This window comes from Euwallacea similis, chromosome 11 (genome assembly GCF_039881205.1).
Source record: "Euwallacea similis isolate ESF13 chromosome 11, ESF131.1, whole genome shotgun sequence".
In the NCBI taxonomy this organism is placed as follows: Eukaryota; Metazoa; Arthropoda; class Insecta; order Coleoptera; family Curculionidae; genus Euwallacea; species Euwallacea similis.
Window position 1 is genome coordinate 3,452,552 of NC_089619.1, and position 26,856 is coordinate 3,479,407.

At 33.7% G+C, this 26,856-nt stretch overlaps 6 protein-coding genes and 1 non-coding gene across 8 annotated transcripts; 4 read left to right on the forward strand and 3 right to left on the reverse strand.

Annotated features, from left to right (window-relative positions):
• The first annotated feature begins 3,831 nt into the window (after nucleotides 1–3,831).
• TRNAD-GUC (transfer RNA aspartic acid (anticodon GUC)) lies at nucleotides 3,832–3,903 on the forward strand. Its single transcript has one exon. It is a non-coding gene; the product is annotated as a tRNA-Asp (tRNA).
• A 619-nt stretch (nucleotides 3,904–4,522) lies between these two features.
• Nucleotides 4,523–9,514, reverse strand: betaCOP (coatomer subunit beta). The gene is made up of 15 exons (XM_066394986.1): nucleotides 9,270–9,514; nucleotides 8,795–9,128; nucleotides 8,253–8,529; nucleotides 7,778–8,035; nucleotides 7,573–7,720; nucleotides 7,283–7,494; nucleotides 7,086–7,199; nucleotides 6,614–6,780; nucleotides 6,282–6,478; nucleotides 6,041–6,226; nucleotides 5,652–5,828; nucleotides 5,349–5,557; nucleotides 5,107–5,292; nucleotides 4,814–5,056; nucleotides 4,523–4,761 (listed from the first exon to the last, which is right to left on the reverse strand). The coding sequence occupies exons 1-15, from the start codon at nucleotides 9,358–9,360 to the stop codon at nucleotides 4,681–4,683; spliced, it is 2,880 nt and encodes a 959-aa protein (XP_066251083.1). The 5' UTR covers nucleotides 9,361–9,514; the 3' UTR covers nucleotides 4,523–4,680.
• Nucleotides 9,515–10,277: 763 nt separating this feature from the next.
• On the forward strand, nucleotides 10,278–12,708 carry LOC136412104 (thiamin pyrophosphokinase 1). Its single transcript, XM_066395002.1, has 5 exons — nucleotides 10,278–10,467; nucleotides 10,968–11,143; nucleotides 11,201–11,451; nucleotides 11,518–11,782; nucleotides 11,873–12,708. The coding sequence occupies exons 2-5, from the start codon at nucleotides 10,993–10,995 to the stop codon at nucleotides 11,995–11,997; spliced, it is 792 nt and encodes a 263-aa protein (XP_066251099.1). The 5' UTR covers nucleotides 10,278–10,467; nucleotides 10,968–10,992; the 3' UTR covers nucleotides 11,998–12,708.
• A 293-nt stretch (nucleotides 12,709–13,001) lies between these two features.
• LOC136412098 (putative mediator of RNA polymerase II transcription subunit 26) lies at nucleotides 13,002–15,814 on the reverse strand. Its single transcript, XM_066394995.1, has 4 exons — nucleotides 14,429–15,814; nucleotides 14,150–14,337; nucleotides 13,608–13,771; nucleotides 13,002–13,506 (listed from the first exon to the last, which is right to left on the reverse strand). Exons 1-4 carry the CDS (start codon nucleotides 15,418–15,420, stop codon nucleotides 13,354–13,356), a joined length of 1,497 nt encoding a protein of 498 aa, XP_066251092.1. The 5' UTR covers nucleotides 15,421–15,814; the 3' UTR covers nucleotides 13,002–13,353.
• An 880-nt stretch (nucleotides 15,815–16,694) lies between these two features.
• On the reverse strand, nucleotides 16,695–19,460 carry LOC136412101 (CAAX prenyl protease 1 homolog). Its single transcript, XM_066394998.1, has 2 exons — nucleotides 19,264–19,460; nucleotides 16,695–18,067 (listed from the first exon to the last, which is right to left on the reverse strand). The coding sequence occupies exons 1-2, from the start codon at nucleotides 19,372–19,374 to the stop codon at nucleotides 16,856–16,858; spliced, it is 1,323 nt and encodes a 440-aa protein (XP_066251095.1). The 5' UTR covers nucleotides 19,375–19,460; the 3' UTR covers nucleotides 16,695–16,855.
• A 364-nt stretch (nucleotides 19,461–19,824) lies between these two features.
• On the forward strand, nucleotides 19,825–20,782 carry LOC136412103 (SRR1-like protein). The gene is made up of 2 exons (XM_066395000.1): nucleotides 19,825–20,015; nucleotides 20,079–20,782. The coding sequence occupies exons 1-2, from the start codon at nucleotides 19,879–19,881 to the stop codon at nucleotides 20,779–20,781; spliced, it is 840 nt and encodes a 279-aa protein (XP_066251097.1). The 5' UTR covers nucleotides 19,825–19,878; the 3' UTR covers nucleotide 20,782.
• A 1,445-nt stretch (nucleotides 20,783–22,227) lies between these two features.
• On the forward strand, nucleotides 22,228–25,990 carry LOC136412096 (myrosinase 1-like). Of its 2 annotated transcripts, XM_066394992.1 has the most exons (11): nucleotides 22,228–22,340; nucleotides 22,423–22,598; nucleotides 24,194–24,296; nucleotides 24,352–24,442; nucleotides 24,499–24,832; nucleotides 24,887–24,984; nucleotides 25,034–25,203; nucleotides 25,263–25,402; nucleotides 25,457–25,578; nucleotides 25,645–25,751; nucleotides 25,812–25,990. In XM_066394992.1, exons 1-11 carry the CDS (start codon nucleotides 22,297–22,299, stop codon nucleotides 25,936–25,938), a joined length of 1,512 nt encoding a protein of 503 aa, XP_066251089.1. In that variant the 5' UTR covers nucleotides 22,228–22,296; the 3' UTR covers nucleotides 25,939–25,990. The 2 variants fall into 2 exon arrangements, with proteins under 2 accessions (XP_066251089.1, XP_066251088.1); XM_066394991.1 differs by having other exon boundaries at nucleotides 24,499–24,984.
• The last annotated feature ends 866 nt before the right edge of the window (nucleotides 25,991–26,856 follow it).

The following is a 26,856-nucleotide window of genomic DNA, read 5'->3' on the forward strand; positions in this document are numbered from 1 at the left end:
TACCTTCTTTGTTATGTTCGAATGTTGCATTATCAAATTAGATGTCTTTGATCGTTTTAAAATAATTTTTCCTATTAGGCTTTTGTTAGCGTTGAAACTAAGATTTTTTTATTCAAAAATGTCTTTTGATTTGGAAATTGTTGTAATTTACCATCAGTCGTATTTGACACAGAAAAGACACTTTACTCTACAGGAAAATTGGTTTTTTGAACATTTTCAAGACATATTTGATTTTCTATTATAAAAGTGAAATTATTATGTTAGAAATTAGTTTTTAACCAAACAGGGCTGAACCCAAAAAAATGAAAATTTAAATCGGAAAATGTTCACCTTTTACAAGAGTCGGTTCAATTATCCGGGGACACACAGTATATCCCTCTTCAGACATATACACGTTGCATAATGTTTCGTTTCGCGTACCGTTTCCACAGATAAACCGATAATCTGTTCGCTCACAAAAAAGGGTGTAAAGGTATTTGAATGGTTGAATGTCATTTTATCGTTGTTATTGTTGGTCCTATGGCTCGTACCTTTGCATAAGGCAGATTGTGAAAGTTTTTTGTACCTTTTCATACCCATATCGATTATTAAATGATTCCGAGTGATAGCCGAGTGGTAGCACGATGAACAAGATATTCGTAATACGGAATAAATTATTAATGGGGCGTTCTTTTGTTTAAAAAACTCGTTAGACACGACGCTCACTTTTTTCTACTTTTGAGGCGTGTTCCTCTCTCCAGGTAATACAATATGCACCACTGGACTCCAGATTATAAAAGAAACACCTGGTTTTTGGTAAATTTTTGTTGTCGAATGTTAAATTTTCAAAGCTGAAGAGGCCCCCTTCCAAATTATTTTTATTTGCCGAAGGGCCGCTCGTTTTAACATCGATTTTTCAGCACAAACAAATCGACACCTAATTTTGCGATAATACGTCATCTGATAGTGACGCTTTGAATTAAAAAGGTTTTGAAAACAAAAGAATAGCACTTACACTGTCGGTGTTAATGACGTCTCCGCGTTACCTTCCGTGTAGCTCGCGAAAAGGATCAAATTTCGACTGAAAATGTGCAAAAAATTTGGAAACATTTGTGCGGATTCGAAGGTTTACTAAATAAAAAAGTAATGAGTGTGCGTACGGGATTTTGCTCAGTTAAAACAAGTAAAAATTGCACGTTTAAAATTCGATTTTATTTGACAACACCTGGAATATCGTCTCCTTTGCGATCGGGTCTCCGAAGCTACACGATCGCTGAGTAGCATACTTGCAAGAAGCTCACATTGAATCGAAACAAAAGTTTCTACAACTGAAAAGAAAAAAGTCGCCATAGGCGGAGGTGAAACGGGGCACTGCAGTGCGTGCTGTGTCGAAAATAAATAGTAACTAATATCTCTCTTTTCAGTGGCTGCGGAATGACAGTTTTTGTTGACAAGATTCCAAACCAATCATAATTCCAGAAGGTTTATTTGCGGTAAGTGATCGGTGTTTGATCGTTGTACCTAATTTGACTTCGCTCAATTTTATTTTCTGTGTTGGTAATTACTCTAAGTGGTTTTTTTCCCTATTTATATATCCTTCCTCAAGCATATACCTGCTGTATATTATTTCATTTCGCGTATCATTTCCATAGTTAGAGTAATAAGCTATGCGCTCGCAAAAGAGGGTATAATGTATGTAAAGGGATGTATTTGGAGGCCATCGCATTATTGTTAGCATTCGTCCTATAACTAGTACCAATATCAATTCCTAGATAACTCAGCCGAGAGGTAGCACGACAAACAAGATATTAAAAATACGTAATAAATTAGTTGTTCAGTTAGCTCGAAACAAAAAATTGTTTTTGGTCCCGAAAAGTGCTTTTCCAAAGCTCCACGACCTCAATAGTGGTATCCACGGTCACCATAGGTTCAAGATTTTTAATAGTAATGTAGAAAACTAAATGCAATATCTGTATGTTTCAAGTGTTCCTTGGAAAAGACGTTGTTCCTGTAGGATAGCGACACGACACTTTGAACTATTATTCATAAGAAAACTAAATTTATTAGATCACACATATTATTCAGCCCTCCAAACTGTTAAATTTTAACAGACTGAAACAAAATGTTAAGATTAGTAGTGGATTTGTCTTTTTTATATGTATATCAATATGAACACGATGTGTGAAATTCTAAATTGGCATTGTTCTCGAAAAACCTCTAACTCCTTTTTCGATCAAGTTCTCTTTCCAATAGGAAATGTATTTTTCATTCCGTCGGGATATGTTTGCATAATGAAACTGCTGCTCTGATTGCAAAACTTTTCTCCCATTTTGGTAAATCTGGAAACATCACAAGCTTCGTTTCTAAAACCGATCAGCTGGACCTTGACAAAAGGCAGGTAGTACCGATATTACTTCGAAAGTGATTCACTCGAATGTTAGCGCGGTGATGAACAAGATGTTTGTAATGCGGGCTGTACTTATAATCGGGATAATCGGGTTATCTTTTGTTCTTAAAACTCGTGAATTACGCCATTAGTATATCCATGACTTAGTGAGTAAAATTGAATGTTGCTAACGTAATTCTAGCTTATATTTTTGGTGTTCGGGACTGAGTTCTGATCGTTGTTTTTTGTGGTTTACAGTTAAGTTTTGTCAGATCAATGAGAACGAATTTTGGCTTTTTTCAAAGATACTTAGGACCATTTTTGGACAGGGTCGAAGAATGACATCTCAACTTGAACTGTTTCCAACATTTTTAATCTTTCAGTTATATTTTACATTTCAACTACGTACATACGTCTCTGCTTCAAGTGGAAATTAATTCGAAACTCTAACTGCTATGAAGATTTTTTTCAGGAATTAATATTGAATTTTTTTGTGTTTCAGGTTTCAACTAGGTACAACTCTGCCTCGTGTCGAAATTAATTCGAAACTCTAGTTGTTTTGAAGATTTTTTTTCAAAAATTAATATCGAAATCTTCTCAGAAATTAATATTAATTTTTCTGTGTTTTAGATGTCAATTGTGTACATTTCTGCTTCAAATCAAAATTAATTTGAAACTCTAATTGATTTGATTTTTTTTCAGGAATTAATATTGAATTTCTTTGGTGCGTCAGCTCTTAATTGTGAGTTAAGTCCAAAACGTATCTGTGACTCACATTAAAATTAGGATTTCTAGTATCAAAAATTTTTACTGTTCTTGTGCATTTTCCTTGCTTCCCATAAATAAAAATAATTTCAGTTCTTTAATGAATTGTATATACCACTTTTAAAATTACTAATAATAACACACGATGTATTGCAATAAGTTTTAACTGATTTGAATACCTATTAGCATCAATCAGTACTACAGATAAGTAAATGCTATTTTCCATGTAAGATAATATCAAAATGAATCGAAACAGTATTCACTTGTAAAAAAAAATTATTTTAGAATGATCAAAGACCCCTAACTTGATAACGCAATAGTCAAATGTAACAAATAAGATACCAAAATGTAGAGAATGAAAAGCCCTTTAAAATGATGTATCACTTAACCCCTTTTACCATTTAAGATATTTGAGAGGGTGGCTCTACCAGGTAGAGCGTTTAAAGAGATGCACTAAATTTTATATAAGAATTATCCCTCTCGATTACAAAATCCATGCGTTCCGATTGTTTTTTAAAAATTATCCCGTATAGAGATAATAAAATGGAAAGTTTTGAAATTAACACTGTGTATACATGTATGATTCACCTATGTGGATAATTTTGTTAAGTTTTACGTGGATTACGTTATTGTTTAAATTTCTTATTATTTGGATAGTTTCTGTATGTTAGTAAAATAGAATAGAAGTTAGGAAATATAAGTCTTCGGTAGTATAGTGGTAAGTATCCCCGCCTGTCACGCGGGAGACCCGGGTTCGATTCCCGGCCGGAGAGAACTTTTTTAGAAAAAAAATTATATATACTATATTGCTGCATGAACGAACTTATTATAGGAAAGTTTCAAAATTAGAGCACTCCTTGTACCAGTAAGTAATTCTACAAGAAATAGTTTTTACTTCTTTAGCACTTATCCAAAATATCAATACTAACGAAAATACAGGTTGTTAATGTTTTATTTAAAACACAAAAATGTATTCACATCTGTGAAACCGCATACGACATTTGAATATGCGTTGACACCTATAAGGGAGGCGTTTTTCTTAAAAAAATATATACAGGTCCGCCAACAACACACAAACGATCAGGTTACACACACATACAATACTGTTAAAGATATGTTCAAGTTTAAACATACGATTGAAAGATTCCTAAACAGGTGAGCAAAACTAGAACAATATTGTAACCTTTGTCAATAAATACTATATTTTAATGTTAAATCAAATAATATGAGCAATACCATCTCTACTAGTGCGTAAAAGATGCTCCTTGCACACTCTAGTGTATAAAGAACTGCAATTTTCAGACTATTTAATATCAGGACCTGGACCATCTGGCTAAATAAGGATCCGGTGTTAGCCAAAGTACTAATAAAGTCAAAATAAAACGAAACACTTTAAGTAGCTATATTTTTTATTTACATACAGATTTTGCTTACCACCTTTTAGGAAACGACTTAATTAAAATGCAATATTAATAATTTTAATTAGAATAATATAAAGTTGAATAACATAATACCGTAATCACGGCAAGCATAATTTATAATATATTTATTTACGCGGCAACGACCTTATTAGTTTGATGAGTGGCCTTCTGACTGCTGTTGATTTTATCCCCCAAACTTAAAGCCATCCCCTAAAATAAAACCAGTTAAATCCGAATTATTAACCAGAATTTCAATCATTACCTGACTCTTAGCTCTTATTCTAATATGCCCCTGAACAGGGGATTCAGGTTTATTAAAAGGCTTCTCAATGCTCAAATTTGCCAAGGCATCTTCGCCGAAAATTGATTTGGCGTACATATTTGCTGCCATGAAACCGCACTGCCCTGATAAAGCCTTTTCCGGAGTCAAACACTTCATGTTGGTACTTTTGATCAGGTTTTTGAGATATTCATTCAAATCGGTAAGTTGAGTGTTTACGGTGACCTGAGATAATTAATTTTAAAGGATCGAAATTCTTAACTTGGGAAATTTACCTTATTTTCCCATTCAAACTCTGCCCACATTCTCATAAATTCAGTGTCATTGCAACTTGCAGGGACAATGTAATCCATAATATCAATATGAATATCATTAAGGACCACAACGTTTCTGTCCGAAGCTGCTCCAGTCACGTCATAGACAATATTTCCGAATATTATGCCGTTTTCAGTAGAAGCTACCTATAGGCATAAATCATACCTCTTTAATCCTGAAGGAAATTACGAACAAACAGTACCTTGACGTTAGCCTTAATATTGCAAAAATCTTTAGGAGCTAAAACCACAGGCTGAGGCTTCTCGACCAGCTTTAAATCTCCCAAAGTTGCCAATTCTAAAGTGCAATTTTGCAAAGTATCATTAGTTTGGTTGACTATTAGAACATCCAATACAATGTCATATTGATTGACGTGCACGTAGGCTTCGGCATAGACGGGATCGGAAAATCCTAAATAGAATTAAATTAATATTGTTAAAACTCTAGAGTAAAAGAACTCATGCCGTTAATATTAATATCAAAAAAGAGATTATCCATTACTTACCAGTAAGTTGCGTCACTTTATTCAATTTGTTAGTACTTGAAGTGTCTGTGGCCCCAGACCTTCCTCCCACAAGTGCTTGAGAAAGTGAGGTTTCAAACACGTTCTCACCCAACTCACCGCCTTTATCAGTTTCAAGTTGCAGGAAGTTGATTGGATCGTCGGTTTGAATTTTAGCCCCTTAGAAACACATTTTATTATTAACAATATGGATGTTTAAAATATTGGAAATGAGAGTTCTAAAACTCCAAGTACTACGCCATTAATCTGCCTCTAAAGACCTGCTTTATAATTTTCCATCACATCCAGAATTTCCAAAATCTGATATCAAAAACAGCAACAATTTAATTCAAAACACGGTAACTTTTTGCAATAGTTATAAGTTCACTTACCGGCCTTTTCTTTGGCTTTCTGATTGGTTGCCTCTTCCAATTCCTTAGCGGACAACATATCTTTAAGAGCCTTTCTGCTGTATTCCGTGAAAATTTCAATAATGGTTGGTGATCTGTCTGAAATTACGCGCAAACAGAATAGAATATGGTCCCGATCGTCGTTTGTAATGGGTTTTGTAGTTAAACCTGGGAAACTAACGCAGTAGAAAAGTGAATCACTTGAGGCAATTAAATCTATCACCTGACTGTCCCAAATGAATCACCCCGCTCATAATCAACATAACTTCAGCATCAAATCTGTTACGCTGGTCTGAAGGAGTCAAATTGCCGTGACGCAAAGCTAATTTCGTTAGAGTGGAAGCTATTGCGGCCCCGATAAAGAATTCACCATCGACCAAGTATTGACGCAAAGGAGGGCGTTTTTCCTTTGTAGATTTCCTGTTAAGACGTTTTATAGAAGTAAGAACTTCTAATTTTATCAGGAGGATACTTTTTGTATGCTCCAAGAAACATATTTGTCAGATAAGTTTATGAGCATTATAATAATTGGGCTCTAAACCGGGCACAACTTACTTAACAGAACTGAAAGCAGACTGAGTTGCGTAAGTTCCGTCTGATGTTACCAAAGTAGTCACTACAGGACCAGAGTTTACGTTTTGAGATTTGTTTTCATCGACTTCGCCCTGTTTAAGACGACATTCTGCAGCGACCAAAGATCCCTCACCTAGTGCGAGAGTAACCTAGCAAGAGAAACATTAGAGGTTATGGTAGGAATTAGTTTTAATCGTAAATGATATCAAAATATGGCGAAAAACATGATCAAAAACAAACTGCTGGTCAAACGAAACATATCAAGCAAATTTTAGCCATTTTGAAAACGATTCACGGATTTTCTTAAGTAAGGTCATATCCGATAGCTACATTGAAAAAATTGGAAGCGGTTACCTCAAAATGTACTACTTTTTGTATTCAAAAATTCTCTTCCAACTTGATCCTGAAATTCCCTTGGTACGTTTTGATTATTTTATAATTAAATAAAACGCACCTCTTTTATTACTGTTTCTATATCAGGAATAGAAATAGCATACTCCCCCAGAATCCACAAGGCGGCTCTATGTATCTTTGCCGCCTTAACATCCTTAAACGACTCGAGAAGTTTCTGCAAAAATTAATCGTGTTTCTTATTCAAAGCCACGCAAAACCTCAAAATAACAATTGCAATTTTAAATTTCTGTTAAATACCTCAATAATTAATGGTCTTAGATTTTCGAATTTCTGTATGGCCTCTCTGATAAACACTAATACATCAACAGCAGCTAGTTCATTAGTGTCTGAAAGAAACTCTACCAAAACAGGAATAACTGTAGGGGCAACGTCTGGGAATTTGATGCAGCATGCGTGGAGTGTTCTTACAAGAAGTTGTCTATATTTCCCAGTGTCTTCTTGTTCGGAATCTACATAGGGATTTTTAGTTTTTAGAGTTTTTGGTGTTTATCCTTTATGGAATATGTACCAAAATATTCTTAACTCACCTAACGTTTTGGAAATTTCCTTTTTTAAGAATAATACCATTTCTTCAATATTTCTAGAATTCACCAGGTCCATAGCCAAATTCAGAGTTTTCCTTCTGACTTCTAAATCTGGACTTGATAAGACCCTTAAGATATCCATCACAAGGTCCTTAAAAAATTGAATAAAATTTACATCTGGACCAAGTTACTTAATGAAACTTCTTACCTGCAGCACTCTGTTATAACTCGGATGTTCTCCAAGAGTAACCAACTTATCCAAAACAATTAGCTTGACGTTATTATCGCTTTCTTTGACTATTAAATCAATGTAACACGAAGCAGCTGCCCTAATTGCAGTAGGAGCACTGGACAATGTTATCAAAGTACCTGCAGCTTCATATCTAACTGCAGCACTTGTTGAATTTAATAGGTTGTAAATGCAACGGATAAATCTTGATCTCTCTGAAGGATTGGTGTGGCAAACCTGAGTTAAACATCATTGGGTAAACAAGAAATGAAGCATAGAGATTTTATGAAAATCTTCAGCTCTGATTTAATGGAGTGAATAATTGGTCCAAATTATCAATAGATATAGAGATATAGAATATATATATATATAAAGTTACATAAAGTAGAAATTTTCTAATAGTTAATACCAACTTCATTGCCTCAAAGCTTATAATCACCATAAAAAAACAAACCTTATAAATTAACTCAACAATAACCAACTGCAAAATATCCCCAAATGAAGTAACTTGATCTAAACAAGAGCTCAAATAGGATAAGGCCCTATCTTGGTCAGCATGTAGCAGCATTAAAAATGCATTTCTTTTGCAAGACATGTCTTGTTCCCCATCCAAGTAATTGGAAATCAATTCAGGGGCGTCGGGAATTAAAAATTCAAAATTACGATAAATTGTGAATATTGCCAAGACGGCGTTTCGTCTGACGTAACTGTGTCTATGCTCCAGACAAGCTCTGAAATAAGAAAATTTGTCTTAAGTTCCAGAAAAAGCTTAATTGAAAATAAATATGTTTTTAGCATAAAATTGGCTGATTTAATCCAATTCTCCTTGCAACAAAATTACAAATTTCAAATAATAATGTACTATTGTGTACTGTATTGAAGAACTGTTGTAACATGTTACAATGATATCAAATACATCAAATTAGTTACTTCTATAGGTTCTTAGTCCATTGTAATCTCAACTAATTCAAATAACTAAAAATGACTGCCCCTTACCTTATTGATGGCATTAGTGGCTCCAGCAATTCAGGTTCTTTAAGTTTACATAAAAATCTCAATGTAGATCCTCTCAAAAATTCATTAGGATGTTGCAAATCTTTACGATAAGCATCGCAAACTAAAATCATTTCCTGTAATAGTTTGCCATCTGGGGTTGTTTTAGGGACAATTTCCCAAAAGATTAAAAGAAGTTTTTTGGCAGTGTGATCTTGCAGAGGTAATAGGTACCGGATAATGATCATAAGAAAGCCAGGAGGTAGCCTTTCTCCTGCTAGTATCATGCGAATGGTCTTTTTGAGGGCTTCAATTTTTTGCTGGGTATCACCCTTCTCTGTGAAATAATAATCCAACATGTAATGTATTATAATGAACGTACAATATTAAGAATATTGTTGAAGGGGTGTCAGTTTGTTTCGAAGGCAAGAAATTGTTTTATTATTTATTCTATATATTAATATAGTAGTTTTCTTACCTAAATCGCTTTTTAAATGCATTTCATTGAAGGGTTCGGTGTCTGATGAGACGTTTAGCAAGGTATAACATGGTTGTTCTACGTTCGCCATGGTAGATCCTGTTAGGGGGACCAAAACAATGATTTCTTCTTGAGTCTCGAATTCACAAATTTCTCAAAATATTGAATTTTCTTTTAAAATTTTCAAAAACTCGGGAATAAATAAAAACTTAGTACGTGTAAAGTTTTTTGTCATTTTAACAAACGTCACATGCATATGCACTTCTTGTCACTAACGACACATGAAATTAGTCTATGTAGTTCTGACGTCATTTAGAATGCTCACTTACTAATGGTTATCTTGATATTAGCTCGATTTGTATATATATCTAATACTCTCTGAATAATATTATATTCATCAATATAATTATGTAACGTATGACGAAATAAATACAGACAGATAGAAAAAAGTTGGCTTCCAATTGAAGAAAGGATTCAGATTAAAAAAAATAACGACCGCAGAGACGCACCAAGTAAAAATTTAAGGTGGAAAGGCAGCATGACCTTAAAAAAATGACGTTGTTTTTTCACAAATGTTCACTGTACTCGCATATAAAATCGGGAAATGGCCCTAGAATTAAAAAAGTTCAGTATATTTATTAATTGCATCAATATTACGCGTATAATTAACATGCTTAACCTTGTTTGAAAATGTGAACACGTGCTGCTTCATGATCTTTGACATATGACATTTTCATAAAATTTAATGTCGTGAATGGAAAGTTACCAACAGAGTGTGAAGTTTGATTGGTCAAAATTATCGACCTAATTTAAATTCTCAAAATTGATTGGTGGATCTCCGTGGTCAAGGAAATTGTGAGAACATATGACATCTTTAATTTTTGTTTACAACTTCCAATGATTTCTAACCGTAACCTCATTCCTTATTGTTCAAACTGCACGAAGACGAAGGAAATGTCTTAAAGTAAAATGGAAGTTATTTTCTAGCATTTATGTCTTATAACCATTACCCTGTATTGTAGTCAAGACTTTAAGCGAAATCTAAGATTGTTGCAGCTTAAAGTCTGATTTAAAACTAAGGAGTATTCATTTCAATTGAATTCGTATTGGAGCAATTAAGGATAGTGTACTTACCATTTTTTATCCAATTAAGAGAACAATAACGTCTTAACCAAAACATAGTTTATCGATTTTCATGGTAAGTCGTCTTTTGAATATTTTTAACTGTATTGTTGTTTCCTAATTTTATCACAAAGTTACATTATATTACAAATAAATAATACAACCTCTTTAAATTCATGTCGTTTTTTCTAAATAGACAGTATTAGACATTAATCTACTTGCTAATACTTGATCTAGTCTCAAAGAAGTTCTTAAATTAGTGGAAATCTCTGTCGTTTTATTTACTTCATATACCTAGTTTCAACTTAAATATTTATTGGTGCCTAAATGAAACTTATATCTATTTAGATATTTGTTAAAGTGAGTAGTGCCGTCAAGCAGTTTGTGGTCAGTCACAGTACTGAGGAAAGATGTGAAGATGGTCAACACAATATAGCAGTTGTGTATGACAATGGGGCACTTTATTGTTGTACTTGCCATATGTTTAGCACTTAGTGTTACATTCACAAAAATATGTTTATTGATGCATTCACCATATTACTTTACAATTAATAAAGTAACAGTTCTTTATTCCAGTTTTAACTGTCCATTTAAAACAATAATGAGTAAAACTGAAAGAAATTGTACAACTTGGACCCCCTGTGAAGATATTTTTGAAAACTTCAGAAACAAAGATTATGCCATTATGGTTCTTAACTGCCAAATTAATCTAAATGTTGACCATAAACATTTAGTTAATTTGTGGACCCATGGTGAGTTAAAAACTTTTGCGCAAAACCCATAAGTTCAAACATATATCTATTTCAAAGCAAAACTTCGTGTTACTGTGGATGGTGGGACCAGTAGGTGGTTAAACTGGGTACAAGCCCATGAATGTGAAGATTCCTACATATTATCTCCAAATTTAATAACAGGGGATTTAGACTCTTTATCCGAAGAAGTTCTTGATTATTTTATAGAGAGAAACTCTAAAATAATCAAAACGCCTGATCAAAATGAGACTGATTTTACCAAAGCTCTTAGAGAAATGCAAACTCATTGTCGAAAAGAGGGCATTGAGGTAAAGATAGTAGAATCATTTTACCTTCTTAGAAATTACTAATTTCCTGTAGGGATATTTTTTTAGATAGACACAGTGTTTGTTCTAGGAGACACCTCTGGACGTTTTGACCAAATTATAGCTAATATAAACACTATGTATAAAGCGCTATCTTTTATGTCGACGATTAAAATTTTCCAGATTGCTACAAATTCTTTAACTTTCCTTTTATCACCTGGAAATCACAAGATAAGTATTCCGAAAACATTGCGAGACAAAGAGGCATGGTGTGCTTTGATTCCTTTAGGAGCGCCTTGTGTAGCTAGCACAACTGGGTTAAAATGGAATTTAGGTAAGACCTGGTTAAATTTTCAAAGTTTTTGAACTGGTGTATATTATTGCTATATTGTCTCTACTTTTCACTTTTGTTTTCTATTTTAAGATAAAACACGGCTGGAATTTGGAGGTATGGTAAGTACCTCAAACACCTACAGTGATGAAGCATTTGCTACAATTAGTACTGATGGATTCCTTACATGGTCCATGGGAATTGAGGCGATTTTATAGCAAAAAGAGATATCTAATTTTTAGCAGTCATAGTAAAGCTTAATCAAGAGGTGTGTAGAGTTTAGATACCTAAGGAAGTCGAATAGTAAAAAATGGGTTTCTTATGATTAATTACTTGTTTAATGCAACTCTGGACATATTGAAGCATTTTATGGAAGATAAATTTAAAAAACGGATTTTTGTTTGTTTTTTTTTAACACGTTAACCGCCCACTGTACATTTGAATTTTTAGTCGATGGGGCCCAAAACGAAACTTTGTTTTAAAATGATTTTTTGATTACATTACTGTCATATATATTTGACTTTTATTATAAAAATGCCAAAAATCAGTAAAAACACACTTTGAAAATGAAACCCAGCGTATGGGTTTCGGAGCCGATTTGACAGAAAAAGTGAAATCCATGGTTTGGGCTTCGTGGCGGTTAATGTGTTAATAAGTTTCAATTTTTTATGCGAATTGTGCCTTTTGCCATTATGCACACTTAGAAATTCTTGTAGAAAACGTTACGGATCAACAGGATTTATATAGCATAGATACTTATAAGTGGGTAGTTGAAGTAGAACAAAGAGTGGATTTTTTAAGTTATAAATTATTCTTATTTTTCCATTTTATACATTAGTGATAGAGGTTTTTCTCTTTATCATTGTTACAGACTGTGATGTTTAATGTTTATAATGTTGTTGAGAAAATAAATAAATTTGTTTATTGTACATTTTTTCTTAAACTCTTATAAAGTAAATTCTTTCTCGCGTTATATGAACCTCCTTTGCTACCTCATTTACAATAAAACTTTCAAGAATTTACATGTAACAAGTTTGATTTGTTACATGTAGGTATATTATGTTATAAGGAAGGTTATATTTATTATAAGCAGACTGCTTATGTAATAGCACTTTTAAATAATCATTGAAATACACATAGCAGGTAAAAAGATGAGAACTTTATTTCCAGTCTTCATGGTCAGCACCTTGTACTTACTAATCTTAAAAATGAAATACCTGAAAACGTTTTTTTTTTTTATTAAATACATAACTACAAGTATATCACAAAAATCGGTATATGTATGTACACGTTATGAAGTTATTTGCAGTATTAAGTTTCATAAAAGAAAATGTGATATATTTCTTTTTAATACCAAAAATAAAACATTATTGTTCTAACAAAACACTATAATTTGCAAATATCTGTGGAAAATAATTTAAATTATAATAAGCTAGTGGATTTAACGCTTTAGTCACTCTATAATTCAATGGGTAGGTAACCCAAACAAGTAATTACTTAAGATATATACACTGAAAGGCAATTTAATTTTCCGATAAACATGGCATAATAGATTATTTGAAATTCAAAAATTATTAATAAATCACGTTGCTAGCGTTTTTTGTACACGACGATGACATAGCTTCTTCAAGATTACTATCCAGTTTGTGGTAGTTCGCCGAATTTGGTCGTCGAGCGTTCCTTCCATTTCGCTTGCCTCTTTTTCCCTCCAGAAGAAGGGCAAGAACCTAAAAAAACAGTCCTATGTTAGTATTTTTTTGACATTAAAAATATTATTAACTAGATAAATTATTGTATGCACATAACTTGACATCCGCGTTACTCATACCTTTTGCCTGTTATGATACCCAACATATCCAACAATGACTAAGCACATGAGTACAGTGAAATAAGAGAAGAAATAGGAATCACCGTCCATATCATCGTCAATAATATTGTCACTGCTCGCTGGTTCATCTGCATCCAGAGTATTGGGTTTTAGTTTTTTGGATTCTAAAAAGGCAAAATTTTTCAAATACTTGTACACTCCAACTGCAAAGACCCACAATATGCCCCTGTCTTTAATTCAACAATTGATAATATCAATTGACTATTTTAATTATAAATAGCCATCAAATATACTTAATATAAGTTACTAACACACAAGCAAACAAATTTAACAAGGAATTGGAACTTATTTATTTTGTGTGAAAATCAACACTCAGATAAATTTGTTGATTTTGGAAAAGAAAAATGGTGATAAAATTCTATAAATACATATTTTGGTATGTTCTTTTAAATGTGAAAATTCCATTATAAAACCATCAAAAAGAAAAAAAAAACCTGAAAAAAGTTGGGAAAAATGTCAAATTTGATATATATGATCCTTACCAGTCTGTTGAGAAAGACCAAGCTTGATATTTTCATCTTGTTTTGCATTTTCTAAATCATCTCCAATTACACCAGAATAAGCTTCTCCATTATCATTATCCAAAGAATTGTCTTCTTGGTTTTCTCTATCATTGTTATTATTTAACTCTACTGAAGTTTTATCAACATTTGACAAATCTTTGGTAAGACTGCATAAAAATTAGATAAAGTATAGTCAGATATCCTGATAGACCAACTGATGAATATGTAGGTAACTATAAGTAATTGTCTAATGCTTACCTATTTGGAGATTTTTCTTCTTGAAGAGTCTCAGTTTTATTAAGAAGTTTGGTCTCAGGTTTAGTGCCTGACGCAACAACCCCATCATCCACAGATGGCTCAGTTTTATCGTGCCCATTCTCAATTTTGCCTTCATCACTATTTAATCCATTGCCTTGAACTTTAGTCACTGATGCTACATTTTGCCCTTGAACAATTTTCTCATTTGCTAATGGTTGTTGCTCACCTTGAGGATGATCTAAAGTTTTTTCATTATCATATGTTTGTTTTGATTTTTGAACTTCTGCTTTAGCAGGCATAGGCAATTGATTATTTTGAATCTTAGGTTCACCTTTAGGAGCAGGTGCTTGACTTTCAGATTCTTTCAACAAAGATTCCTTATTCTCTTGATTAGTTTGATCAGATTTTTTTAATAAAGATTTTGAGTCTGTAATAAATTTAAGTACATCGAAAGTGGCAAAGAAATAAGCAGCTTTACATGTATCTATAGACTGATTAGTCAGAGACTTCGATAAATCCATACAAGACAATAAACAAATGGTTGGAGTTAAATAAGCTGAAACATTTGTCTTGCTTGATAAGACTGAAAAATGAGACGAGAAACTTTTATTGCCAAGACATATATCTTGTAAAGTGTGATTGCTGCTCATGACAGTATCAACAAAGGACTTAGTCAAGACAATTTGATTTCCAACACTTGTGAGAAATGAGTCAATACTCTCATATAATAAACGACATGGCACATAGCCTTTATCCTTAAATGTTGGATTTGCTTGTTGTATGGTAGTCCAATTGTTACACTTCGAGGAAAATATCTCATTTAACGTGTTTCGTAAGGTGGTCAGTTGTATCTGAGGAAATTTTTCAACAAGGGCTTGAAACAATGTCTTTGGTGCTAGCTCTCTGCTTCTTGCAACAGCACTGAATGCACATTTTGGTAGGACATATAAAATTAACACAATAGTCCATGTCTTGGCATTTAAGACAAGCATTTTACTGAAACTGTGTCCTAACAACGTGCTATAATCTTAAGCATAAACCCATAGGTCACTTTTACAGTGCCACAAAACACTGAGCAAGTTTAATTTCACTATTGCAAAAGGAAAATGTCTTTGCTATCACATTAAACGCAACAGTTTTTTATTATTAGAATTTCCAAGAAAAGATACGGTTTTCGAAATGGGAACTTTCTGTACACTACACAGCTTGACAACCGAGTTATTATTTTGTAAATTTTTGAATTGAGTTTAATTTTTTTTTTGCCAATACAAAAAAACAAAAATGACCCAATGACACGGAGTCAAAATGACAAGTGACGTCACGTGCAGTTCCACTGTTCCGGGTATAACGATGTGAGCAGCAATCTTTCTCACATCTCACTCTGATTTGTAGGAAAAGTAGAAATAAAGTTCCCTACCTCAACTCTAAACACACCGATTGAAGTTGGAGGACACGAATAACACTGAAAAAGCATTTGAAGACTACTCGATTTAAACAAAACGCTATCGCTTTAATATGGACTCTCGCCTGTTCGATTTTTTTTTGTTTTGGTACGAGAGGGAGACAGTTTTCTCCAACACAAAGTTGTCCAATTATGTTAAGCCCGATAACGTTCCAATGATGTTTTATAACGTAAAAATCAAACCATAGCAACACATTTTGCAATATGTTTTAAAACGTCAGAAAGTATTTTAAAATATTTACTTATTTTTTTCTTCCAACTCTCTATAGAAAGCATATGGAGACCAATAAAAACTGAGGTTGAGTCTTATCTGCTCTCGCATTCAGTGCAAAAACCTAAACGATTATCACTTTAAACGGTTTACACATGCGATGATTTGAAGTGACAGATACATAGGGCAATTATTTGGGGGGTAATAAAGAAGGAAATAGGAAATTAGGGCGCGATTAATCAAACGACATCATTCTTTAGCACGTGAATCTTGATTTGTTAGCGAATACGAGACTAGTCAACTTAAATTCAAGTGATCGCCTGTTAAAACAATGATACCTCGTCATCAGCACGTGCAACGGTTCCGATTGGTCCAATGATTATAATGCGCTCCGACTACCACACAAAAAGTAATGGTACGTCATCGACCATTTACTGATTGAGTGTACAACTTGAACGGTTGTTAAATCAGAAGGTTGCTTGGAAATAGTTTTACTATAATTGGGACATACAGTATCGCTCAAAACTCTCGAACATACAAAAAATAATGTACAAATACAATTATTAATTTATTTGTGTATTGGATGGTACCTACCAACAAGAAATAAATAATTCCTAAATAACCCAATAGGAATATGTGACCTAGTCTCTTCATATGTAAAACACAGTGTTTGGGTCTTGACAAACACACAAGACAGTAACTTACAAAGTACATGCCAAAACGACCAATCAATCGTTACGTAGCTTCCAGAGCCTTATTTATTCTTAATCTCAAACTTCTTAACCCCTTCCCTTAGAACTTCAATCCTCTGTAGTAGTGGAGGATGCGAGTAGTGCCATGCAGAATATAGCCAGTCGTGCACAGGGAAACCCGAGTTATCTTTGTTAAGTTTCACCAAAGCTTTTTCGAGTGGTTTTCCCTTATTTAATTGAACAGCGAAATCGTCGGCCTCAAATTCGAACTTCCTTGACAGGACAGTCATGAGGAAAGAGATTATGGTGTTGTAGGGCATTGTTACGTATTGGAGTACCACAAACATGCCTACTAAAACCGGTTTTGTTTTATAGAATCCCAATGCAGTGTAAAGTGTTGGGTTCTTAAATGTGGCGGCAAATATCGCAAAAAGCAGGAACAAGTTGACTTGAACAAGTATCAGGTTTTTTATGGTGTGGCTTCGGCTCCAGTGTCCAAGTTCGTGCGAAAGTACTGCTAATATTTCTTCGTCCTTGCAACCGCTCCCATCATCTTTAGCCAATAGGGTATCAAAAAGAACTATTCTTTTAGATTTAAATAGACCATAAAAGTAGGCATTGCTGTGTGAAGATCTCTTTGACCCTTCAACTACATAGAGCTGGGTTAATGGAAACTTAAGACTCGATGCTAAAGCTTCAATTTCAGTTCGAAGTTCACCATCAGGCAGTGGCGTATACTTATCAAACAATGGCGCAATCACAGCGGGGTAAATTGTCAGTAAGAGTAAAGTATTGACCCCGACTACAATCCACAGCCAAATAAAGAAGTAATCTCCTCCATTTTTAACTACAACAATAACTATTGAGGCAATCGTGCTGGAGATAATTTCAAACACCACAAACTGCTTCATTTTATCCCAGACAAAAAAACCAGCTGTTTGTTTATTAAACCCGAATTCTTCTTCTAACACGAAAGTGTAATAAATCGAAAAGGGAAGGTCTATTATCGTGTTTATGAGTTGCAGGATGATCAGCCAAAGGCAACTTGTTGATACTTCGTCTAAGAACGGATTAATGGTTTCAGTGTAGTTCCATATAATGGCAAAGAAATTGGAGTATATCATTAGAATATTGATAACATTTGCCTGAAATTCTTTTACAAAGCCATATTTCAACTTGGCTATACTGTAGTGTCTAGCCTTTGTGTATTCTTCAGTTTTCATTATTCCTTTCAGTTGTTCCGGAATGTCTACTGCATTTACAGCAACTTTATACTGAAATAAAGAAGATCATTTATAGGGCAAAAGATTTTTGAAGAAATTTCTTCAATTAAGAACTGATTATAAACAAAAACAAACAAAAAGTTTAATGGACATGGGGGACAACTGCAAAGGATACAAATTATTTTTCCTTAGTTTGTTTCAATAACTCAATAATATTGGTGTTTTCACACTTATTATACCATTTACATGTAAAAAAGATGTGTCAAGCAGTGATGTTGAGAGGAAAAATTAACTTGACCATGGAGATTTCAATGCTAATGTTTTTTCCTTAAAATATGACATTACAAATTGGTGCCCTAAGGTATTTGTTCTAATTTAAACTTTTCATTAGGCTGACATTAATGAGTCTATGTACTGACATATTAATCTACATGTATAATAGGTAACTGCCCCTTAAACTATGCAGTTACACCATTCAAATCTTTGCTCAGTTAACTTGTTTTCTATCTTGTTTTCTCTAGGCCATCAGAGTTTTACCAACTTGTCAAACCAAATTCTGATAATTTAAAACCTCAAACTTTTTATTTACATACATGGTATTGTTAGACAAATTTGGCATCATGTAGGACTGAAGACAAAATGTTACATATCTTTTTTGTTAAATTAAATCTGCTACATAGATGTTATTGTTTTTCTTAGGAGGTTAAATAAACTGCATGCATTGAGTATAAAATATTTATAACATAAACTTTTCTCTTTAAGAAAAACTGCATTAATGTATTTAACTCTTGGATTATTTGCTTTATAGATAATGTGGTATATTGTGAACTATTTATTGCAGCCATTTTTGAAAAAATGTTAAAGTCCTGCCTGAAGAATTTTGAGTTGATAATGGGGATACAGGCTTAGGGAAAGGATCAGATAATAGAAGTGCTTGCAATCTTGCCAGGATCATACTTTATATGTAAACAGTGCAGTGACTTAAAGAGTCAAAATTGGGACTAATCGAAAAAAGGACCAATGAACTTTACCAGCAACTGCCAAAAGTTTAGACCTCAATATAAGAACAATGAAGATATACACGAAAATAAAATAAAACCAATAGTGGTATTTACTAATCTGCTTGCTTAAATACCCCTTTAGTTTTAAATTTAATGATAATTAACTGTCTTACTAAATTTAATGGTACTTTAATAATTTAGTACTTATAAGCTAAAACCAATTCTGTCCAGCCATTGTGAACTTACCTGTCTTATAGATAAATATGTATCCCAAATATAATGTCCTGATAATAGAAATACAATCATATTTCTAATGCACTGATCATCCAATTTATCTATGAAAGGTAGAAAACTCATTTTAACTTAAAGAGATCGCTGGATACTGGAAACTATTATAAAAGATTCAATTACAAATCTGAAGCAATATGGGGACTTCTTAGGTGTATTTACGTGTAGAATTTTATCAAAATCTGAAGTCAAGATAGACTAAGTTAAAAAATAAATAACTTAAATTCTAACCAAATTCTTCTTCTCCTCCTTTCTTTTGACATTTAAAATTTTTAATGATGAATACCTTTCTTGTTAAATAACGCTTTTCGGCATACTATTGCAACGAATCAAAATTTGCTATTGTGTGATATGCCCAATCAAATCAAAGTTGCTACATATTCGAAAAATTTAATGGAACCTCAGAATATGTACATTTACCGAATGACTGTAATTTGTCCTACTTTAACCTCATGCAGGGAAGAAAGACAGCAACAGATCAATCTCCTATTTTTTTTGTATTGTTATTGTCACCAATTTTTCTATTTGCTGCTAATTTCAGCACTATTGACAATTGGATAAACTTCCAGAGAAATGTCTTCCAATTTGGAAAATGACTTTAAAAAAGTTTCATACAAAAGAAAGGGAAGAATCAAGAACAAATTCAAAAACACATTTCATGAAATCCGTGAAATACACAGTGGCAGTAGTATTGTTGATCCATGCAGAAGGTATTTACTCAACTTTGTTAACTTACAATCCAATTTCTTCCTTTTCTTACTTATCAATTCCAGCATTAAAAGGATTAGCGAATTAAAAACAGAACTACTAACAACTGATTTGTTCCAATCAGTGTCAGCGCTACTAAATGAGGCTCTAAGAGATCTAGGCAAACCCAAAATTACTCAAATAATATGCTTAGGTTTAGGGAAAATCTCAGAGTTAATTGTAGCTCGTTATCAATTAGCTCTGCTTTTGTGCCTAAGAGATATGCTTGAAGTTGAACTTCTAGCTGCTGATCCTGCATTTAACAGCAGTGATCTAGATATTTTAAAGCATTTTAATATTAATGTTCAAGACAAAAACATTGAAGGTAAGTATTATGTAAACAATTATAATGGCACAGTTCTGTTTTATCTTCCACACTGTCCGAAGCAGTTGATGAATAATTTGTTGTGGTCAAATTGGGGCCTTAGCTTAAGCAAATGTATTATTATAGGAAATAGTTTTAATGGAATTGTAGATAGTACTTCTAAATGGAAGTTAAGCAAGTCTGCTCAATATATAAGTAAAATATTGCCTTATGTATTAGAACTAGCTTTTGTGAATAATTTTAAGTTTTTTGAGGTGTTTAATGATACTTCAATACACATTTTTCCTATGAAGAAGCTGAATCTTTTAACTGAGGAGTTTTGGATTGAACACACAGAACCTGAATATTCAGATAGTGATGTAGAATTTATAAGAAAAACTATGGATAATAAATTGTACATATAGATTTTGTTTTATTTTTATGTTCAGTCCCAGTTCCTATATAGGTATATCTGTGGAGTAGTTTATCATCATCTAAAACATAAAAATATATCCAAAAACCTATAAGTAATTACCACTTACTTATAACCAGTTTGTCTCTTTAAAATCGGATAATAAAGTATCGCTACATAGGGCAACAAATAAAAAAGGGTAAAGGTTTTGAAAATATCCTGTAATTTTTTCTTCAGGAAAAAAACGCCGAAGATGACGAATTTTCTAACAGGTGGATAGATCGCAATAGACTAATAACAAGGCCCGCGAGATTACCAGACTAAAATCCATGTCATTTTTATCATAAGAAAAGTTTGATATTTACCACCGAAATTAATACAGTGGCAGAGTTACGTGAATGGATAAAAAACGCTGCAGAAATAATTCGAGGGAAAATATCTCTTCTAACAACAGGTCCTCTACACGCACCTGTTCTGTGTCGGTTGCGTTGCGAATCACCCTGTATAGAGTTGTGAATAAGGCGAGCGATAAATTTTGTAAATGAAACCAATGGCGACAATTCTGAACACATTTTGTAGCCAGTCTCGGAGTGAATAATAATTAAAGGTTTTGTTATTTTGCTTAGTTTTTTGAGGTCTATGTAACGTTAAAAGGAAAATTCTTACTGAAGTTCATCCTGTATAACGCCTGGAACTTCACGAAACTTAGAAAAGCTACTAGATCGCTCCACAAGTGGCATCTCTGTATACATGTCCTCCGATATTATCTACAAATCGAATGGTATGGCACTTATTATCAATTTCTCCACTGGAATTTTCAAGCTAAATTTTTTGATATACAGGATGTTTTTGAAAAAAAAACAATTTGGACGTAGCGCCGTATCTTAGCGATTATGAAAGACTTGGCAAAATTCATAAAATTGCATTTAAAAATCGGACCCGAAATTGCGCAGTCAGATTTTCTCTAAGTTACGCTCAACTTAAACTTGAGTTCAGTCAGGTCCCCCAGTAAGAACAATTACGCTGGCACAAATTAAGTGAACTTCACACCAATAGATTCATTAGAGGAGAATTCAAGGTTTTCTAGTAAGATCATGCTGTGAATATATAGTATGACAAGAACCCATAGCTTAAGCCTTACTGGTACAGACGGTCCTAAATCCTCGCACATATTGACACCGCTCAAGCAATGTTTTATTGCTTGATTTCCCTTTGAAAGAATTGAAGATTTTCAATGTCGATGTTTATATTGCACCAATGCATCGCTCAATGGTGAATATAATGTGAAAAAAGGTCGATAGACATCGTATAGTAATGAATTGCTTAAGTGGTGCCAATATGAACAAGCTATGTTAATAAGAATATCACTGTACAACAATTGGACCATATATTACTATATAGCTTAGTGAAGTGTCCACTTATTAGATTTTCTGCCATCAAACTTATTTATCTTGATAACGGTATAATATATATAAGTGAATGATCAAGTGATATCGTCACTACAGCTGGTGATTTCTATCTATCCATCATGAACTACGCAACCGTACTGGTTTTTCCCTGTCTTCTCGCAGTGTAAGTACATTTTTCACCTTTCATATTATTATTCAAACTTTCAGTTATCCTCACAATTTTTGATTTAAACATGTGGTTTTAGGGCTGCAGGAGTTGCCCTGCCGCAATTATCAGCGCAAGAGTTCAACATCTCAACCAAGAAGTTCCCGTCAACTTTTCGCTGGGGAGCTGCCACTGCTGCTTACCAAATTGAGGGTGGTTGGGAACAAGATGGCAAAGGAGAGAGCATATGGGATCATTTCGTCCACACTGATCCAGGTATCTAGAGACCATAGACCTAAAGCTATTTTTAGTTTACATAAATCCCCGCAGTGGATCGAAAGAAACAAGTATTCATTTTAAGCAAACTTAAAAGTTTCTTGATGGATGTGGATAATAAAAAAAATTGGGTAGGCTTGGAAATATTAGAGGTATCTGTAGGATGAATTCATTTGTTACTCATTACCAATGTTAGATATTTGATACTGACCGTAAATTACTACATTTACGATTTGATGCTTACTGTCAGGGTTTTTAAATGACTTTTAGCCTCCCTCATTAGCATTGATACACAATCATGGTCCTTTATTTCAAAATCTCTATTGTCTTTTTTTCGCTCTTATCTGAGATCTTAAAAAATAATCCATATTTTGGTACTATACATACAATACGTATAAGTACCTACTCACATTTGGCAACATATTTGGTAGTTATAAGTAGCAACGTACGTGGATCAGATTTATGCCCTATCGACACACGTTAAGGGATTGTTACTAACCCCATAATATAAAATCCTATAGGTGTCATAGGGTAAAGGAATTAGCGGGTGTAGAATAATAAAAAACTTTAGCCCGTTTAAGAAGAGGACAATCTTTGGACCGACATTCGCACTCTTTATCAAACCTACTCTATACGTAAGATAGGATTTTCGGTACTTTACCACTAGTGGTGTACATTTTTGAAATATACATTAAACGTTTTCATGCAAAATTGTTATGAAAATTTACGACCAAACGTTTCTTTTCAAATTCCTTGAAAACGAAGTCCAAATTTTAAAAACATACCTTTTTTTAAACGAATTTGGGTTGACATTGAAAATTGTGCGTTTTTGACTATACATCTATTAGCATTTTTTAATAGCTTTGCAGAACTATCGCCCGCTGAAATATCGCCATAATGATATCTTACACTCAGTATATCGAAAAAAAAATTGCATTTTATGTTTGTGTAATAGCACCAACACATATTAGGTACTCCAAACTAATCTTGATTGGTACATTGTTGAGTTGAAGGTTCTGGGAACAAAACTGCCAGTAATAACATACTTGAACGGTGGTATACCTATGAAAATACTGTCAGTCATGGCATATTTACCATAATGAGACCTTATTCAGGATCGTATTTAAGAAAATTTAATCAACGACGATTGTAACGTAAGATGAAACGCCTGAAAAAAAATTTTAATGATTTAATTTTTCAGAGAATTTCAAGTTGTGATAAAGTTTCATTAGATTAAACATCAATCTTTAATATTAACATCAGAAAAAATTAATTATTAAATTTAAAAATAGCTAAAAATGGTATCGAATGTTTTTGGTTGTTATTTTGCTAATATTTTAGTTACTCGCTTTTGTGCTCGTTTAACTAAATTCGTATCTATTGTCATCCAACGAAATACCTCTATTATATGTCTATCTTGGACACAGTCAAAAACACATTGCATAAAGCATATAGAATATGTTTGGATTAGTTCGGATACCTTATGATAATCATCTACACATCTATCTACTTAGCTACTATTTTGGCGCATAAATAATTTCTGTTTTTGCTCACTATATTATCCTTCGAACCTGAGCTTTCTTTTTTCTAATAAGACAGAATTGATGACCACAGTAATGGAGATATCGCATGTGATTCATACAACAAATGGAGGGAAGACATCGACATTTTGAAGGATCTGGGAGTTAAACTATACAGGTAAGATTACGCTAAACAATTTTTGGTAATACTCATATCAAATTGATATCGACAGATTCTCCATCTCCTGGGACAGAATTCTCCCTACTGGATATGTTGATAGTCTTAATCAAGCTGGAGTAGACTACTATGTTGAATTTGTGAAAGCAAGTATTTTGAAATCAATTCTTCGACAATTACTTAGGTCAAGTTTTATATTTAGGCTCTATTGGAGGCTGATATTGAACCCTTGATCACCCTCTATCATTGGGACTTACCTCAAGCCCTCAGCGAACAAGGAGGGTGGCTCAACGACTCCACGGCCGAACGTTTTGGTGAATACGCCAGAGTTGTTTTCGAGAATCTGGGACCTTACGTGAAACTCTGGGCTACTGTCAACGAACCCAAAACCACCTGTACTTTGGGATATGGCCTCGGATATCATGCCCCCGCACTGAAACTGATCGGCGATGGAATTTACCAGTGCGCTAGAGTGCAAATTTTAGCCCATGCTACTGCCTACCACATTTTGCACGATGAATTCCCAGAGTTTGACGGTGAATTTCTAATGATATTATTCTTTAAGTTACTTAATGTAAAGAACTTTTTAGCTAAAATCAGTTTGGTCATCGATGCAACCTTCAACGAACCCTTGAATCCTAACAGCGACGATGATATCGAAGCTACTGAACGCGAGTACCAATTCAATGTATGAATCGTGTACAAATATAAAACAACTTTATCATTATGTTATATAGTTGGGTTGGTATGCTCATCCAGTCTACATCGGAGATTGGCCTCAAGTAATGATTGACAGAATCGCTAATAGAAGTGAGTTGGAAGGTTTGAATGCCACCAGATTGCCTCCGTGGTCCGAGGAAGAAATAAATTTTGTTAAGGGAACTCACGATTACTTTGGTCTTAATATGTAAGAAATATTATATACCACGGGGGTATTTACTTACGCAAGAAATTATTTGATACTAGGTACAATGGACTCGCCGTTAACGCCGTACCTGAACCAGAAATTGGCACTCCTAGTTACTACTCGGATAAAGCTACTCAAACTAGTGTCAGGGATGAGTGGACACCTTCTATTGGCAATTGGCTTGTTCTTTACCCATACGGTATTTAATTACCATAGTGGCCGAAAATATGACTTATATTAATTTTCTTTAAAGCACTAAGAGGTTTATTGAACTATGTGTGGAATAACTACAACCCTAGAGAAATTTACATCACCGAAAACGGTTTGTCCACTAATGACGAATTACATGACGAGAGTAGAATTGTTTATTTACAAGTAATTCGCATTTGCCTAAATGTTATATGTAGCTATAAAAGCATTGTGTTTTTTTAAATGTTAAAGGCCCATTTGAGTAACGCTTTAGACGCAATTTTGGAAGACGGTGTTCAAGTCAGTGGTTACACCGTCTGGAGTTTACTGGACAACTTTGAATGGGCTTGTGGATACACGTAAGCCAATTGAATAGATGGAAAGCAAAAAAATACATGGCAATTTTCTTTTTATTTTAGTCGGAGATTCGGTATCATTGAAGTTGATTTTGAGAGTCCAAACCGCACAAGGACCTGGAAAGACTCAGCTAAGTGGTATCAACGTACCGTTAAGTCTTACTGTTTGGTTGAAACATGCGATGAGTAAGATATGAATTTACATAATTATTAACGTGCTAATAAATTTATTAAATTACTGACTTTTTCTTTAAACTACGAAGCAGAATGTTATGTAAAATTGCCATCGCACTTAAGTACAGAATGTCTTACGAATATAAAATATCCATACAAACGATCCAAACGCGTCATCGTTAGCTTCGTCACCGCTGATTGGTCGGTTGTCCTCTAAACGATCGATATTCCACAAGTGTGAAGGCATTTCACACAGTTGAAGCTGTGTCATTTTGAATCGAGTGTTTGTTGCGCGCGCATTATCGAATATAAACTAAACTTTTTAACTGTTTAATATACACGAGGTCATTATTTTTGAAGTACCCTAGACATGGCTAAATTCTAGTGCTTATTGCCCTCAGAACTCGTTTAAAAAACGTTTTCAGTATATCAGCGGGTTGATTACGGTTCTATTCAATACTCTCGTTTTGAACGAACCATGGCAGGGGGCATGCATTTGTTCACATGGATATTTTATATTCGTAAGATACACTATATTATAGATACCTACCTGTATACAGAATACAAGTATCTTTTAGAAGAAAAGCATGACGTAAAATAACACGTGTTTATCTCAAAAGCCATATTTTTAAGATTGTTGGATTTACATTTTCTGATCTCCAAAACACTTACTATAAGTGGTTAAGCAATTACATAAAGGTATCAATATTATTAAAATCGATCGTTGCTTCGGAGGTTTTTTTTTTTTTTCGAGGAAAAATCTTCAAAAGATATCCAGCCTGTTGTCGCGGCGGCTGGATAGTGTGGGATTCGCCTACTGCGCCTACCCACTAAAAAACCTCGGACTTCACGTATCCTGCGCCGACCCGAAACCGTCCCGAGAGATATAACGTCGATGCCGGCGAAGGTTTCGGTGTCTTTGTTTCGTATCCCG

Coding starts and splice junctions, on each gene's coding strand:
- LOC136412101 (XM_066394998.1), bottom strand. CDS start 19,374: ATGAGTTTTCTACCTTTCATAGATAAATTGGATGATCAGTGCATTAGA. Junction 18,068..19,263: donor CATATTTATCTATAAGACAG/GTAAGTTCACAA, acceptor TCTTTATTTCAG/TATAAAGTTGCTGTAAATGC.
- LOC136412098 (XM_066394995.1), bottom strand. CDS start 15,420: ATGCTTGTCTTAAATGCCAAGACATGGACTATTGTGTTAATTTTATAT. Junction 13,772..14,149: donor TGGTCTTTCTCAACAGACTG/GTAAGGATCATA, acceptor TTGCCTTTTTAG/AATCCAAAAAACTAAAACCC. Junction 13,507..13,607: donor GGTATCATAACAGGCAAAAG/GTATGAGTAACG, acceptor CTGTTTTTTTAG/GTTCTTGCCCTTCTTCTGGA.
- LOC136412104 (XM_066395002.1), top strand. CDS start 10,993: ATGAGTAAAACTGAAAGAAATTGTACAACTTGGACCCCCTGTGAAGAT. Junction 11,144..11,200: donor AGTTAATTTGTGGACCCATG/GTGAGTTAAAAA, acceptor TCTATTTCAAAG/CAAAACTTCGTGTTACTGTG. Junction 11,452..11,517: donor GTCGAAAAGAGGGCATTGAG/GTAAAGATAGTA, acceptor ATATTTTTTTAG/ATAGACACAGTGTTTGTTCT.
- LOC136412103 (XM_066395000.1), top strand. CDS start 19,879: ATGTCTTCCAATTTGGAAAATGACTTTAAAAAAGTTTCATACAAAAGA. Junction 20,016..20,078: donor ATTGTTGATCCATGCAGAAG/GTATTTACTCAA, acceptor TATCAATTCCAG/CATTAAAAGGATTAGCGAAT.
- betaCOP (XM_066394986.1), bottom strand. CDS start 9,360: ATGGCGAACGTAGAACAACCATGTTATACCTTGCTAAACGTCTCATCA. Junction 7,495..7,572: donor GGAAATTTCCAAAACGTTAG/GTGAGTTAAGAA, acceptor ATCCCTATGTAG/ATTCCGAACAAGAAGACACT. Junction 5,829..6,040: donor GAAAGCCAAAGAAAAGGCCG/GTAAGTGAACTT, acceptor TGTGTTTCTAAG/GGGCTAAAATTCAAACCGAC.
- LOC136412096 (XM_066394991.1), top strand. CDS start 22,297: ATGAACTACGCAACCGTACTGGTTTTTCCCTGTCTTCTCGCAGT. Junction 24,985..25,033: donor AACGCGAGTACCAATTCAAT/GTATGAATCGTG, acceptor TATGTTATATAG/TTGGGTTGGTATGCTCATCC. Junction 25,204..25,262: donor GATTACTTTGGTCTTAATAT/GTAAGAAATATT, acceptor ATTTGATACTAG/GTACAATGGACTCGCCGTTA.